General features: G+C 44.0%; 1 protein-coding gene across 1 annotated transcript in view; it reads left to right on the top strand.

The window, feature by feature from the left end:
- Slc16a9 (solute carrier family 16 member 9) overlaps positions 1–17655 on the top strand; it is a 28431-nt gene extending 10776 nt beyond the window's left edge. Inside the window, exons 2-4 of the mRNA XM_028780293.1 lie at positions 7814–7909; positions 15074–15982; positions 16717–17655. Of these exons, the coding sequence (XP_028636126.1) occupies positions 7814–7909; positions 15074–15982; positions 16717–16898 (1187 nt within the window). The 3' untranslated portion in view covers positions 16899–17655. The remainder of the gene's footprint in view (positions 1–7813; positions 7910–15073; positions 15983–16716) is intronic.
- The last annotated feature ends 334 nt before the right edge of the window (positions 17656–17989 follow it).

Here is a 17989-nt window from a genome sequence, read left to right as displayed (position 1 = left end):
ACCACTTGGAACTGGGGTTATAGTTATGAGCTGCCAGGTGCATGCTGGGAACTTAACCCAGGTCTTCCGGAAGAGCAGCCAGTGAGAGAGGCGGCTCAGCAGTAAGATCCATCTCTCTAGCATGGCATAAGCACGGTTGACAGTTCCTTTATGCCCTCTTCAAGGGGGCATGTCCTGGAACGTATTCTAAGATCTTAGCTCTTGTTCCAGCAAAGGAAAAGTGAGACAGGAGACCGCAAACTCAGACACTCCTGATGCTGGTCACTTCTCCCTGTTTGGTACTGGGACTTCGGCAATAGAGGACAGAGTTTTAGGTTATTGCTAGCACCTAATCCAGAAGTTCGAGTGGACGGACAAAATGGATTTTAAAAAATAAGGCATGTGACTAAGAAAGACGGTATAGTGGGGGTGCTTTGACGAGTGAAGAGTTGAATCTTAACCCTGAAAATTCCTTTGTAATAATGTATTTAAATGTGTCCGATGATACATCACTAGATGACAGGTGGGTTCCTATGAGCTTCTGTTTACTTTATGCAAATTAAATAATGACCGTTTCCTATACATTCACTTTAGAAAGAGCAGTGTCATAAGATTTCCCCCCCCCCAGGCCTTATTTAAATAGTTTTGTTATCAAACACGGTTATCCTTCCCCACCAGACCCACCCCCATACGCACTTTGAGACAAGGCCTCTCTATGAAGCCTTTGGATGGTCTGCTTCCTGAGTGCTGGGATTAAAGGTATATGTCACCAATTCCAGCCAAAGACAATCTTGATTCTCATGGATGTCCAGTTGTGCTAAGCAACTACGATTTTTTTTTTGGTTGATTTTGTTTTGTTTTGTTTTGAAGCAGAATCTCCTGATATGACCCAGCCTGGCCCTGAACTCTAGATCTTCCTGATTCAGCTTCCCTAGTTTGGGGATTGCATGTGTGCCTCACTGTGTCTAGCTAATAAGTATGATTCTTAGTATTGTCTGAGGCTGCCTCCGCAATATACAGGCCATAGACTCAGATGGCAAAGAAAAGCTAATGGCAAGACCAGGGCTGTTTTCAGTACTATATTCTAGATATAGGTAATGCATACTTACGTTTTCAACGTCTTGATCCTGTGCAGATTGGTTGTTGTAAAGCTCAGAAGTGAAAATCAGTGAGTCAAGTTGCTGGCCATCCAGGTGTAGGACGGGCGGATAAATGTGTAAGTTGCCACACGGCTTAAGCGAGGCCAGTGGCCAAGTGAAATCAGTGCCCCGTGCTGGTGTGCTATGTGTTTGTGTGCCGAGACAGGCTGGGGAATTGCAGTGTGACCTTTAAGTACAGGTGGGCTGTGGCCAGCGGATGCAGACTGGAAGAGGAAGGAGGGTAGCGAGGGACTCAGGGAGCCAAACACTGGGATATGGTGGATAACGTACGTATGTGCGTTGCATGCGTGCGGTGGATAAGAAACAGCAACCTTGGGCAGTGGTGGCACACGTCTTTAATCCCAGGACTTGGGAGGCAGAGGCAGGCAGATTTCTGAGTTCGAGGCCAGCCTGGTCTACAGAGTGAGTTCCAGAACAGCCAGGACTACACAGAGAAACCCTGTCTCGAAAAACGCGTGGGGGGTGGCGCGCGGGAAAGAAAGAAACAGCAACCTTTTAAAAAAGACGGCGCGTGCGTGTGTCCCTGTGTGCATGCGTGCATGTATACAGTGACTGTGGAGGTCAGAAGAGGGCGTCCTAGCCCCTGCTGGCGTGGGTACTAGGAACCAAAGGTACTCAGGCTCCCCAGTAGAGTGGCAAAGTGCTCCAGTCCCCAGCGGCAGCCTTTTCCTACGTAGTTATTTTTAAAAGAAATCCCACATGCCATCTGAGAGTCTGCAGATATGTCAAAGCATCTGATAGAAGCAGCCTGTTGGGAAAATGTTGCATCTTCTGCCGTTTTTTTTTTTTTGTTTCTTTCTTTGTTTGTTTGTTTTAAATTGCAGAAACATGGAGCGATGCACACCGCAGCTTAGATAGACAGAAACTGTGCTAAAGCTTCAGGGAGCTACGAGGAAGTCAGAGTTCTCATGACCTCGGGAGGTCAGAGAAAAATGCTGAGGTGAACTGGTAGCTGGAGATGGATCCCTTGGGCACTGGGTGTGATGGGGAGCTTAGCGTCTGGCTGAGGTATAGCGCTCTCTGAATAACAACTGGAGAGCTTTCAGAGATCCTCTACGGTTTTCTGAACAATCAAAGAGAGTAGCCAATGAGAACGCACACACCTTAGGAAATGATGGGTGTGTTTAAGGTCAGTAAAGGCGAGATAAAGAGAATTATATAAGCTGTTTTGAAGGAAAAAAATCCTTGGCCACACTGATCTATTATTCTAAGGTGGTCTTGGTCCAAAATGAAACTGTAGCTGGGCAGAAGTCCTTGTCCTTGTTGAAAGTGTGTGTGTGTGTGTGTGTGTGTGCGCGCGCGCGTGTGGGTGTGTGTGTGATTTGCAATGGCTTTTGTACAGGTCATGGTTTACAGAGTCATTTGTGAGAGGCTCTTGACACTCTCTCTTTTGGGGACATATTTCTGAGATCATGTTCTTTATACCTCTTAGCTGTATGTATGTATGTATATTTGTATGAATGTATGCATGTATATATATGTTTATATGTATATACATGTATATGTGTATATATGTATGTGTATGTATGTATATATGTATGTATATATACATAGATGTATGTATGTGTATTTATGCATGTGTATGTATGTATATGTATGTATATATATATATATTTGTATAAATGTGTATATGTATATGTGTGTATTTTTGTTTTGTTTTGTGACTGGATAAAAAGGATTCTATTTGGATTCCACTTTCACAGAGTGGGGTTATATTAAAAAGATTCTGGAGTTGAGTCTCATCCAGATGGAGATGCAAAAGCGTACGAGGGGTGAAAAAGACTTCAGCAGGCCATTGGATAACATTCTGTGTTCGCCTGTTTAAACACAGGGCACAGTTACATTTCACTCGTGTTTGTACTGTGAATACTCAGCAGTGCAGGCGTTAAAGAGTCTGTTGTGTCTCTTCACTGTACATGGTACTGTGTCACATGAGATCAAGTATATGTATATATGTATATGTGTATATGTGTATATGTGTATATGTATATATGTGTATAGGTGTATAGGTGCATATGTGTATATGCATATATGTGTATATGTATATATACATATATAAACATACACAAACATTATACAGTCATTTCAACCTCCTCTCCCTTGTCCCTCACCTGTGCCTCCCACTAGTTCTTTTGACTGTTAGAATCTAGGTGCCACAGTTGAGAGAAAACAAGATGTTCCTGACATTGGCTGAGTTTGCCTAAATATGGTTATTTGATGTCAAAATTATCATGCTTCTTAGACAATTTTCACTGCTGGAATTTGATCCAAGCTGATTGACCACCAGAGAGTGCTTTAAGACAATAGATGGGAAACTTTATTTATTTATTTATTTATTTATTGATGGGAAACTTTAATGTCTTAGAACTTTTGAATTTTCTTACTTAGACCTCTAAGGAACTTTAGAGGGTACAGATTATATATTTACTTATTGTATCATGTTTTAATATATTACATATAAAATATAATAAATTTAGGGCTGAGGAGACAGATGCCTCAGCATTTAAGAGTACATTTTACTCGTGCAGAAGACCTGCATTCCACTCCCAACACTCTCAGCGGGCAGCCCACAACTGCCTGTAGTTACTCCACCTCTAAGAGATTGCCTGCTCTCTTCTGTCCTCCACAGACAACAGGGTTTAGGCGGTTATACAAACATAGCATACCCACCACATACCAACATACAGACCACGAACACACATAATACCTATACATTTAAAATAAAATAAATATTAACAACTAAGAAATACAAATTTAAAAGATAAATTCATTTTTAAAGGTTTGTTTATTTATTTATTTATTTATTTATTTATTCATCTTTTCTTTTTCCAGACAGGGTCTCTCTATATAGCCCCAGCTATCCTAAAACTCACTCTGTAGACCAGGCTGTCCTTGAACTCACAGAGATGCACCTGCGTCTGCCTCCCAAGTGCTGGGATGAAAGGCAAGCACCACCACTACCGGCTATTTGTCTTTATTTTATGTGAATGTGTGCATGTAATTGCATGAGTTTATATGCACCGTATGTGAGCAGGTGTCTGTGGTGGCCGGAGGGTGTCAGATCTCCTGTAATTAGAGTGATAAGCAGTTGTGAGCCATCTGATGGGGGTGCTGGGAACCGTACCCAGGTCCTCTGTGAAAGCACTAAAGTGTTCTCAACCACCGAACCGTCTCTCCACCTCCTTAAAAGATAAATCAAAAAACATTTGTTTAGCAGTCTACTCAAAGGTCACAGCCTCAAAGGTCACAGGCTCAAAGGTCACAGGCTCAAAGGTCACAGCCTCAGTGCACGTCGACATTGGGAACAGATTCATTGCGAAAAGTCATTATATTTTCTGAAACAAAACAAACTTAGTGACAGTGGTGTTTGTATTGTGTGAGGGGTTTGGGGGTGCCGGAGTTGAACCCAGCACCGTGCATGTACATTAAGGAAGTCATCTCCCATCTACGAGATGAGTCTTGTCCTTGTGTTACAGACTGCTTTAGTTGATCACAGTTGTGACAAACATCTGAGCATCGCAGACAGGGAAGGAATCCCTTTGGCTTCTGTTTTCAGAGGTGTCAGCCCATCATGGTTGGAGAGACCAGGGAGCGGAGAGAGAATTCTCTGTCAGTGATTTTCCTAACCCTCTCCCTTTGGTCCATCCGAGCACCATATGGATGTGGCACCCACATTCAGGATGAGTCTTCCCTCAGGAAAGGCCTACACAGACACACCCAGAGGTGTGCCTTACTATTATTCCCTTGGGGGCTTTGGAATACAATCAAATCGAGAGTCAGGATTCACCGCCTGAGTCTGGCTTCCTAAAAGACGTGTGTTCTCCTGTGTCTGCCTTTACTCACCCTGAGTGCTTTTGAAGCATGCAAGGAAAATATGGACACATGCACACACACACACCACACACACACCACAGGCACACATACCACACACATACACACACCCCCTCACACTCATACCACATACATACATACTATACATATACACACATACCACACGTATACACACATACACCCCACACACATACCACATATATACATACCACATACACATACCACACACGTACACACACATACAACCCCCACATACATACCACACACATACACATGCACAGATATATACACACACACACCATACACATATACCACACATATACACACACACCACATACACACATACCTCACATATACACACACACCACACACACATACCACACATATACACATACATCACACACACCACATACCACACACACACAAACACATACCACACACATACATATACCACACATATACACACATACCACACACACACATACTACATACATACATATACCATACACCCACCACACACACACACCACACACACACAGATACCACATACATACATATACCACACACCCACCACACACACATACCACATACATGCACACACACATATCACACACACACACACACATACTCCCCAATATATGTGGTTTTGTGCAAGTGAGTGGGGGTGTCTACAGTGGCCAGCAGAGGGAGTCAGACCCTCTGCAGCCTGAGTTGGGCAGTTGTAGGCTGGGAACTGGACTCTGGTCCTCTGTAAGAGCAGTGTACTGTCTTAACAGCTAAGCCATCTCTCCAGCCTCAGGGACAAGGTTTTTTTTTTCAAGTTACTATAGATATTTGTATAAGATACCACAGCAAAATTAGGTAGGAGATAGATTCACCAAATAGGTTCACTGTGATGCAGAACCTGATGGCGCGTGGGCACATTTCCATCCTTTGTGATGTGGGGTCCATTGGTTTATTCTGTGCTTGGAGAAGATCTATATCCAAACCTGATTCTATAACACCATGAATTGCTTGTTTGAAAATTATTGGTTCTCTAAGAAATAAAAGAACCTTAAAACGCTAACACACTTTATGATAAAGTGCTCAAAGCCATTTTTATTACTGTCACCAACTCAGTGGGTATGATGGATGTTGCATATTGGCTGTGCCAGAACTCAGGAGGATTGGAAGTTTGAGGCCAGATGGAGTCTTGCAATGTGTGTCTGAGCACGGAGTTCCCAAGGTGCTTACTTGTGCATTTGTTAAAACCATGCTGGCTGTCTTAGTTAGGGTTTTACTGCCGTGAACAGACACCACGACCAAGGCAACTCTCATAAGGACAACATTTAATTGGGGCTGGCTTACAGGTTCTGAGGTTCAGTCCATTATCATCAAGGTGGGAGAATGGCAGCATCCAGGCAGGCATGGGGCTGGAGGAGCTGAGAGTTCTATGTCTTCATCTGAAGCCTGCTAGGGAAAGCCCATACCCACAATGACACACCTACTCCAACAAGGCCACACCCACTCCGATAAGACCACACCCACTTCAACAAGGCCACACCTCCAAATAGCGCCAGTCTCTGACCCAAGCATATACAAACCATTACACTGTCACTTTACTCGGAGTCTAGGTAGTTAAGCAATGAAAATTATCTCAGGGCACTCAGTGAGCCAGGGGACCATTTTTTAGTCAGTGGCTTTATGTGTTATTTCTCGAGTAGTTCTCAAGACCTGATAACCTAACCGAGAATAAAGTAAAAAAGTAAATGCCAGAAGCCGAGCGAGATGCTAATGGGGAGCGGGCAGATCTGGCCAGAGTTTCTCAGCAGTGATAGAAACTGAGCAATAAAGCTAACAAGCTAGAAACGATCACGAGACAAGACAAGGAGACAAAGGTAGCCGCAAGACTGCTTTTGACTATGGAAAATTTCAAATTCACAGAGAAATGGAGAATATCATTGCAAGGAACCGTGTGCCTGAGACTTGCGGGTAGCTTGATGAATTTGTGTCCTTTTTTTTTTCTTCTTCTTCTTCTCCCAAGTTACTTTAGTTGAAACTAAACAGTCACTTGTATTTTGCTGTTAAACAGGCTACTGAACATCTCTAAACACAGCAACATATAGATAAAAAGCTTTGTGGGGCTGATTGGGATCCCAAGAGATCCCTTCAGAGCCTTTGTTTTGGTGGCTGGGGTGTACAAGATGAACACCAGTAGAATAGCTTGGGGTGAGAAGGGGTGGGGCTTAAAGTTGTTTAGGGAGGGCTACGGAGATGGCTCAGTGGTTAAGAGCAACAGGCTGTTCCTCCAGAGGATCTGGGTTCAATTCCCAGCACCCATGTTGGGTAACTTGAGTTCCAGGGGAATCCAGTTCTCTCTTTTGGACTCCACGGGCACTTGCACACACGTGTGCAAACGTGTGCATACACATAAATAAAAGTAAAATGTTTTTTTTTAATTGTGTAGAGGCCGTAGAGGAAGAACAGAGTCCCTCTTCTAAGGCGGAGAGCTGAGCTATGGTCACTATTAAGTTTTGATATATGATGGATGACTTAACCACTTCCTGTCTCCTCCCCGTGTCTCCAGTCACACATGAATTATCCTATTATATTTCAGAAATTGGGCTGCTTAAAAAAAAAAAACTTGACCCTGATATTAATGGGGAGGGGAGTGAAAAATGATGTTTTCCCCAAATGGATGTTTTCCCGAATGTCCATTCAGTCCACAATACTGACATGGAGGCGTCGCGGGACTCTGGAGCTTAGACAGCCAGTTCCACAGCTTCCTACGGGAGTCCTGCGTTCTCTTCTTTTGCATTGAAATTGTGCACCTGTCTGAATTCCCGCTGTCTTCTCCTGTTCAGGTCTCGGATGTGGCTTGCTCTACACCGCGACGGTGACCATCACGTGCCAGTATTTTGACAGCCGCCGGGGCCTCGCCCTCGGCCTGATTTCAACAGGTACCTTTTCAAAACTTAGTATTGTCGTGAGCTAATGTTCCAAACCAGGTGAAGAGGTGTAAAACACGTGTGTGTGAACCAATCTCTACCTGCCACCAACCAGAAAGCAAAATGGCTTTCCCAGCACTATTAGAAAGAAAGTTTTATTTTCTACTGTATATACGGGACTAGCTTTCAAAAACCCCAAGATCCAAGCCGGGAGCTGGTGGCTCATGGCTTAAATCCCAGGCAGACGCAGGCAAATCTCTCTTGAGTTTGAGGCCAGGCCAGTCTTGTATATAGGGTGAGTTCCAGGACAGCCAGAGCTACAGAAAAGAAACCCTGTCTTGGAAAACAACCCTCCCCATGCCTCCCCACACACAAAAACAAAACCTACACACACACACACACACACACACACACACACACACACACACACACCTGCTGCCAAGATCTGTAAATGGTGAATCTGAGTTCTAGACTTAACTTCAGTGTGATGTACGTAGAGGAAAATTCCAGGCCCCCAAGGTGTTGACAACTCTCTGTGGGGGGAAAAGGTTTGGGTGAAAAGCAGAGAATCCTGAAATTTCCTGCTCTGGAAGAAGGACGGGAAGGAAATGAAACAAAGATTCCCTGAAGTCTCTGTCTGAGAGTCGGAGGTCAACCTTGCCACATAATGTAGAACTCACAGCCTGCCTGAGGGCTTGATCTCTGACCCAGACTCATTCACTGAATTATGTACACATTCAAGCAATACACACTCTTATCTAACAGATAATCCCCGAAGGCATAAGATATAAATTTTAAGCCAGGCTGGGGTAGCTGTGGAAGGTTTGTGATCATGGAACCAGTCTGAGTTATATGTAGAAAGAACCTATCTCAAACAAACAACGAAAAGCATATATAAGGTTTAAATATAATTTCTGGCCCTCCTCTAGATATCTCGAAGAGTTACTTTATGTTTTAGATGGATTTGAAAACATGCTAGGATAGTATCATTTTTGTGGCCAATATTTTAATCAGTCTAGTTAGGGCAGAGGGTCTCAACCTATGGGTTGTGACATGACTCCTTTGGGGGCTCAGCCTACCCCTTTTAAAGAGACCTTATATCAGACATACTACATATGAGATATTTACATTATGATTCATAACAGTAGCAAAATTATAGTTATGAAGTGGCAATAAAAATAATTTTATGGTTGTGGGTCACCACAACAGGAAGATCTATATTAAAAGGTCACAGCACTAGGAAGGTTGGGGATCACTCATTTGGAGGGTGATCTGCTAAGTTAGCAACAAGTTCTGTTTACCCAAGCTAGTTGTTGGTGCAGGGGTTGAGGGTAGGGAGGGATTCTGAAAGGCCTAGCTCAGGCAGGCTGCCAGATGTCAACTGGCACCAAGTTGGATCCTGACCCAGCTTGTCTAAGGAAGTCCCAGGACTAGGTAGGAAGTATGAGGTGTGGTCCAGGAGGAGATGAGGCTGGAATCAGAGCAGATGGAAACCAGAGAAGGAACACAAAAGCAGATTGTGGAATTCCAGAGCAGTGGGGGTGTAGTTTAAAACACCTGTCACTATCTCCTAGAAATGTGAAGTAATTGTGATACAGAAACCTGAAGGATAAAGTGTGTGTGTGTGTGTGTGTGTGTGTGTGTGTGTGTGTAGTTAAAAAACAGTTATCACACACATCCTGGAGCCAGACTTCTTAAAGATTTCATCATGTGTATGTCTGTGCGTGAGTGGGTTTGTGCGCGTGAGTGCAGGTACCCACAGATGCCGGTAGAGGGCGTCAGATCCCCTGGAGCTGCAACAACCCATATGTTCTCCACAAACTTGAAAATGCAAGTCTTCTGCAAGAGCAGGAAGTGTTTTATTTCAAATTGAAAATAGATTTTTTTAACAGTGTATTCTTATGCTAGATTCTTCCTCCTTCGACTCATCCTAGAGTCTCCCTACCTCCCGACCCACCCAATTTCACATCCTTTCTCATTAGAAAACAAACGGGCATCCAAGAAAAGATATAGATAATCATAAAATCTGATCAGATAAAAACAAGTAAACCTGAATAGGACAAAACAAAAACAAAGAGCCGAAGACAAGCTCGGGAAACACATATAGATGCAGAGACGCACACAATAGTGTGCAAAGAAATTACCTCAAAACATAAAATCGGAGACCATTATATAAAAGTAGAAGATTTTCAGGATAAGAAAAAAAAAAGAAAAGAAAAGAAATGCCCAGAAAAAGCATTAAGAGACAACAAGCAAAAACATAATAATAATAATAATAATAGTAAACAAAATCACCTCCAAAAATACCATTGAGTTTGTTTTGTGTTGGCCATCTGCTAGAGAAAACTACCTTTTCTTTTACAAGTGTTTATCCATTGGAGTTTCTGGGTTAGGGATAAGGGATGGGGGCGTGGTTAGGGTAAGGGCGTGGCTTGTGTTCACTTCCTCTCTCGGTGCTGGAAGTCCTTTTGCCTGTCCCCCTGAAGCTAGACTTCTGTCATTTGCTGGTTGGTGTTGGACAAGATGCTTCTCAGCTCTGGGCCTCTGTTTTCTGAACTGTAAAATGGCAGTAGTAAGATCAAACACGACTCTTGGTTATGGGGACCGTAGAGGCACACACAGACTGTAGGAGAGCCAGTAATTGTAATTGTGATCAAAATATCCTATCCTGTTCAAATATTCACCGATGCTAAAGTTACTGAAGATGTCGTGCCATTGCGTGGTTCTCACTTTGCACTCTGTGTATCGGGCAGGGCAGAGGGCCTGCACTGTATGTAGCACAGCAAATCCAAAAGGCCACACCCATGGGCAGTCCAGATTTGAAAGGGTTTTCGGTTTCAACCTACCGGAGGCTGGTGATTTGAAACTAAAGCCAGGCACGATTCCCTGCCATCTAAGGAGATCTCAGCAAAACAGACTCACAGTTGAAGTTTTTCAAAAGAGACCATGAGCTAGTTTCTTGAAACATGATCACTTGGTCAAGAAAGGTAAAATGTGGATGTGTAAGCATAATGCAAAGGTTTTTGCCTGATGTGGTGGTGTACACCATTCCAGTACTCAGCAGGCTGAGACAGGAGGGATGTGAGTTCAAGGTTAGCTCTGGGTACATTGGGGGAGCCTGCATCAAAACAAGCAGCAACAAAACCATGAAGGTGGTGGGCTGTGAGCTTCAGTGGTGGACAGAGGTTAGAAAACTGGCCTATAGTCCAATCTGCTTTACTGTCTGTTCTCATACATTGCATAAGCTTGGTTTTGTTTTGTTTTGTTTCTATTTTTAGCCCTATTTTAAAAAGTGAAAAGAACATTTCATGGTGTGTAAACATTCGGGGAAACCGAGTGTCCAAAAATAGCTGGATATCTGCTGTCTGGTGTCTCCGTGATTCCCGGGAGAGTTCAGTCCTGAGGACAGACCAGCATTGGATGACTCATGTCTTCAATGTTTGTTCTCTGGTCTCTTACGGAAAAGCTTGAAACGATTTGTATTGATGAAGGGATTAAAGCGCATGTGTGCCTCTTACTGTTCGAGGTTCCCTAAACACCAATTACTTTTCCTGTCTGTAGCCTCGTAAGATCTAGACTCCGAGGAAAGCATAATTAGTGTGCTCTCTCACTCTGCTCTCTTACGGTGACCATTTTTCAATTAAGATGTTCCTGTAGACGATTAAAAATTAGAGCTTTGCATGTTCCAAAACTCCACGAGAAAACTCGGAGGTTGGTTCCCGTCACCCTAGCAATTCCCGTATCTTCTCTAAGCCACCGCTGTGTTCTCATGGGATACAGGCTCAGATACTGAATCTGGCCTGCCTCGTCACACAGCACATTGTAGCAGTTCAATAGTTGGGCTGAAGTGATTTGCTATCTCATGATATGGACAGGTGAATTCTGTTGGTGAGCGATGGCAGTTCTTTTTCAACTTAAGAGCAAAGCAGAACTTGGAACTTTTAACTTATATTTCTTGATCTCTGTGTGTGTGTGTGTGTGTACACGTGCATGCTTTCATGGGTGAGTGTGGATACTTACTTGCCACACACAAGCTCACACAGTGGTCATAGGAAGACTTGCTGAACTCGGTCGGATCCTCAGGTGTGCCGATCCACCTCTCTGACCCCCCCCAAACAGACCTTGAAAACCATTGAGAACATGTCTAAGGGGCTGGAGAGATGGCTCAGCACTTAAGAACAAAGCTGATTTTGTAGAGAACCCGGGTTCAGTTCCTAGCATCTACACAACAGGGCAAAACCATATGTAACTGCAGTTCCAGGGGATCCAATGTCTTCTTTGGCTTCTCCTGGAATCAGGCACGCATATGGAGCACAGACAGGCATGTAAGCAAAACACTCATCCAAGATAAGTTTAAATCTTTTAAAAAGAACACATTTAGTGTCTTAACGGTGCGGCATCTTATTACAGTCTGTATAACAGATTAGACAGAAGTCACAAACTGTTCTATGAAGCAGAACATGTCTTGAAGTTTCCCCATTCCGTTTCATTCCTTGTTTTCTGAACCGTTTTTAGCTTCTGAAGCATGTACCACTTTTCAAAGACAAGGAAGGGACTGAATTTGTCTGTTAATTATTTTTATTTTCTGTCTATGGGTGTTTTGCCTGCATGTGTGTCTTTGCACCACATTCATGCAGTACCTGAGGTGACCAGATGGGGGCGCTGGATTCCACCTGAAACTGCAGTTAAAAGATGGTTGCAAGCTGCCCTGTGGGTGCTGGGAATTGAACCTGGGTCCGCTGCAAGAGCAGCCAGTGATATTTATCCCTTTGCTCCTTGTTTTAATAGTTTTTGATGAGATGGGTTTTTAGAGCATGTGTATCTACTAAGATCATCTAATGCAGAATTTTAAAGTTTTAACTTGTTTACATTTTCCTGCTGTTTCATGACATTTCCTAGTGATATTTAAATTTTTTAAATACTCAATTTAAAAAAAAACAAAATTGAAATAACCCAACGAGAACAGCATAAATTAAACAGCATTGCAGTGTTCTTAGGGAGATGGATGCCGAAGAGGAGACATTTTGTCCCTGTGCGATGTATACCATAATTGAAATACTCCATCAACCCTCACGCCAGCCTTTTCTTATACTCCTATTAACGCATTAAGAATATAAATCGCTTGTTCTAGTGATTCCACAATGAATTGAAGTGATCAAACCAATATAAATATCCTAAATTTAACCCAATAGCAGTCATCTTAAAAATGAAATGTAGAAATTTGCTTTGACAGAGGCAATGAAATGTAGCATGGAGCTCACTACATACTATATGAAAAATGCAGCCAAAGAGCATTTGCTAAGAATATAAGGACCAGCAAGATGACTCAGTGGGTAAATGCACTTCACTGAGTTTAAGTCCTGAGACTCTCATAATAGAAGGAGAGAACAGACTCCCAAAAGTTGTCCTCTGACCTACACATACACACACACACAGACACACAGACACACAGACACACACACAGACACACATAGAAACAGACACAGACAGACACACATACATACACACAGAAACAGACACAGACATAGACACACAGACACACAGATACACTAACACACACAGAGAGACATACATAGAGACACACACATACATACACACACAGACAGAGATAGACATACATAGAGACAGACAGACACACTAAGAGACAGATACACAGAGACAGACACAGACAGACACACACATAGATACATTAGCACACACAGAGACAGATACACATAGAGACAGACACACAGACACACACATACACACACAGAGACAGACACAGACATACATAGAGACAGACACACACACACTAAGAGACAGATACACTAGAGACAAACACAGACAGACAGACAGACACACACACACACAGACATACTAACATACACACAGACAGACACACATAGAGATAGTCAGACAAGACACACACTAAGAGACAGATACAGACACACATAGAGACAGACACACACAGACAGACACACACACAGAGACACACTAACATGCACACAGAGAAAGACACACATAGAGACAGATATACACACATACAGAGACAGACACAGACATACATAGAGACAGACACACACACTTATACACACACATACACACAAACAGACACACATAAAGACACAGAAACACACACATAAACACTAACACACACACAAAGACACACTAACACAAACACACAAATACATACAAAGAGACACACACACAGACAGAGACATACACAGAGACAGACAGATACACACACACTCACGCTTTGGGAAGTACATGGCCATATAAAAATCCATACTTCACAAACAAATGTAATTTTAAAATTAAAAAATGAACTCCATGGGTTCCTGGAGTCGGCTGACTGAATAGAGTCCACTGACAGAATAGAGTCCTGCTGTGTTTCTTGTGTACAGCTTTGAGATCTGTGGTAAAAATTTCAAGCTCTCTAGCTAGCCCTTACTTCCTCTGGAGATTGGGGGTTATAGTAGGATGTTCTCAACAGGACCACTGAAAATAATAAAGAAGGTCATGTATCCAAAGTACACAACAGGGAGCTGGGGAGCTGACACAGCAGGTAAAAGCATGAATGGATTTCACAGGGGACCTGTGTTCAGTTCCCAGCGCCTGCATCAGGCAGCTCACAGCCACCTGTAATCCCAGCCACCGGGATCCAATGCCTTCATCTGACCTTTGTAGGTACCCACTCCACAGAGACACATGCACACACATGTCATTTAAAAATAAGGGTAACTCCTGGGGCTGAAGAGATGGCTCAGTGGTTACGAGTACTCTGGCTGTTCCTGCAGAGGGTCCGACAGTGGTTCCAAGCACACACATGGCAGCTAACCACTGTCTATAAACTCCAGTTCCAGGGAATCCAATACCTTCTGGCCTCCATGGGCACTGTGCATGTGTGGCACACCTATAACTGTGTAAGAAAAACACGCATACACATAAAAATAAAAACCTTAAAAATCCCTTTAAAAAAATAAAATAAATCCTAAATGCAAACAGGGTCTTTGAACAGTATGCCGAAGATGGATGTCCTGTCCATTCTGATGTGCTGTTATCTGAGTGTTCCTGCGGCATTAATACAAAGACCCCATGAATGCCAGTGTAAATAATCACCATAATCACAATGCCACCAATGCATGTTCTAAGGTTATAAAAAGCGATCAAGACTGAACCGGTCTCGCTCTCTCGCAGGTTCGAGTGTGGGCCTCTTCATCTACGCGGCTCTGCAGAAGATGCTCATTGAGTTCTATGGCCTGGATGGGTGCCTGCTCATCGTGGGCGCTTTAGCCTTAAACATCCTAGTCTGTGGCAGTCTGATGAGACCCTTGCAGACCTCCGACTGCCCTTTTCCTGAAAAGACAGCTCCGGAGAATGTTCCAGATCGATACTCCATCTACAACGAGAAAGAGAAGAACCAGGAAGAAACTATGAACTTCCAAGACAAGGGCTACGGTAGTGAAGAGAAATGCTTGCCCAATGGCGACTGGGGACGGGAGACTTCCCTTCCTAAAAGCCTCACCAGCGCTGCACACACCAAGGAGTCCGAACCATACAAAAAGAAGGTCGTGGAACAGACTAATTTTTGCAAGCAGCTTGCCAAGAGGAAATGGCAGCTATATAGGAACTACTGCGGAGAGACCGCGTCTCTTTTTAAAAACAAAGTCTTCTCCGCACTGTTCATCGCCATCTTGCTTTTTGACATCGGAGGCTTTCCACCGTCACTGCTCATGGAGGACGTGGCGAGAAGTTACCACGTGAGGGAAGAGGATCTTACGATGCCTCTCATCTCCATTTTCGGCATCATGACAGCCGTGGGCAAGCTTCTTTTGGGCATCCTGGCTGACTTCAAGTGGATCAACACTTTATATCTCTACATAGCTACCCTGATCATCACCGGTCTGGCCTTGTGCGCAATCCCCTTTGCCAAGAGTTACGTCACGCTGGCGATACTTTCTGGGATCTTGGGTTTTCTTACTGGTAATTGGTCCATCTTCCCGTATGTGACCACGAAGACTGTGGGGATTGACAAATTAGCCCACGCCTATGGAATACTCATGTTCTTTGCTGGACTTGGGAACAGCCTCGGGCCCCCCATCGTTGGTAAGATGTTCATTCAAGTCAGCTTGGTTCATCGTTCCTCTCTGTGACATTTCCAGATAGAGACGTTCTCAGCGACAGCATAGATTTGCTCAAAGTAAAGCAGATTGTTTTGCGGTAGTTTATTCAAGATGATGTTGATAGGGCTGGGGGTGTGGCCCTGTTGGTAGAGTGCTTGCCTAGCATATACAGGAAGCTTTTGGTTTACTCTCCAACTCCATCTAAAACCAGGCGTGGTAGCTCACACCTGTAACCCTAGCACTTGGGAGGGTCTCAAGTGTGAAGTTCAGGCTCATGTTTGGTATATGGTGAGTTTTAGGCCAACCTGAGCTACACGAGTCCCTGACTCAGTACACACACACACGTGCACATGCTTGTGGGTGCGCGCACCCACCTACCCATATGCACATGCATGCACACACGAACATGCACACACACGTGCATGCACCTGTATGCACACATGCATGCATGCGCACACACACACACACACACACACACACGCATGCACATTCACGCACATACCCCTGCGATATAGTCAAATAAGCTGATATACCTCCTCTGACTTCGTGCCCATTCTTTAATTGGGAGAAACTAAAAATACCTGCCTCAAATATTTCACAGACTTCTTTCTTAAAACACAGGCAGCCATGTTGGAAGCAGGTGGGAGGGGGCGGGGGGCGGGAAGGACGTACCCAGCTACTCTGAAACTTATGTTGTTTTAATGATTCTCTCCTCAGGTTGGTTCTATGACTGGACCCAGACCTATGACATTGCCTTTTATTTCAGTGGCTTCTGCGTCCTGCTGGGGGGCTTCATCCTGCTCCTCGCCATCTTGCCCTGTTGGGATATGTGCAACAAAAGACTCCCTAAGCCAGCGATGCCGACCACCTTTTTCTACAAAGTTGCCTCTAATGTTTAGAGGGACATTAAAAGGCTTTACTTCCTCTATTTTTCTACTTTATACAGCAATGTATGTATGTGTGTGTGTGTGTGTGAATATCCGTATGTAACCAATTGTTAGGCAAGTTCTCTAGAGTCAAGATCTTATAGCAAAACATCTCTGGCTTACTCTGACGGAGAACACACACTGTTTTTGTGTGCCATGTATAACCTCGATCCCTTGTCTTCCCCTCCCCCACCCCTCGGGAAGCAGGGCTGTTCCTTTTCACGGTTGTTCGTCGTTCCTGAGTTCAGGTTGTAAAACCATTGACTAGCCTCGCACATTTTCCTCTGGGTGAAGTTTAAAGTCTCTGCTTTCCCCGTGAGTTCTCCAAGGTGCTCAGTGGGTCCTGTCTTAAACCGTGCACTCCTCGTGATCGGATCTGTGTAAAGGAGTAAGGGCTGTCTCCTCCATGTGAGCCCTGCAAGTCCAGAGAAGAGACCGAGCCGTCTCATTTCCAGAAACGAAAGTAATTTGCAACATCACTGAGCCATCGAAGACCATAGACGATGATGACATAGTTTAAATCGCAGCTGTCTGACGTCCGTTTTCTAATTTCCTGTGTTTGATGAAGTACTGTGGGGCAATTTGGTGTCCACTGCCTACGAACTTGCTCGATTCCTCCAGCAGCCTCCCTGCATGGCTGGCTCCTAGGACCTCGCTCCCTGGTCTTGATCGGCATCCACTTTGCTGATGTCTTCTGAAAGGGCCGCAGGCTTACCAGTTTCCAGCTTGGAGCCACACCTTTGAACCATTCCATCTAGCCAATGGGAAGCGCCCATTTGCTTTGAGCGCTGTGAGAACTGGTTTGGGGCGGGGGTGGGGGGGGGGGGAGGGCTTGCCTGTCTTCCAAATGAAGCCAGTGGTGGTTTCTCTTGGGTTTTTTCACTACTGTGTTTTTTGAGTCGCTAAAAAATGATGCTTTCAGTCCATAAGATGTGGAAAAGGACAGGGCAAAGAGAAATTGCTACTATCACCCAATCACATTTAATCCAAGAACAATGTTTGAGGGTGAAAATAATGTTTAATAAATGAACTTCTTTTTTTCTCTGTGTAGAAATGGGTTTCAA

Source organism: Grammomys surdaster, unplaced genomic scaffold (genome assembly GCF_004785775.1).
Source record: "Grammomys surdaster isolate TR1022 unplaced genomic scaffold, NIH_TR_1.0 367, whole genome shotgun sequence".
Lineage (NCBI taxonomy): Eukaryota > Metazoa > Chordata > Mammalia > Rodentia > Muridae > Grammomys > Grammomys surdaster.
Note: the sequence above shows the minus strand (reverse complement) of the source record. Positions and strands in the feature narration are given on the sequence as shown.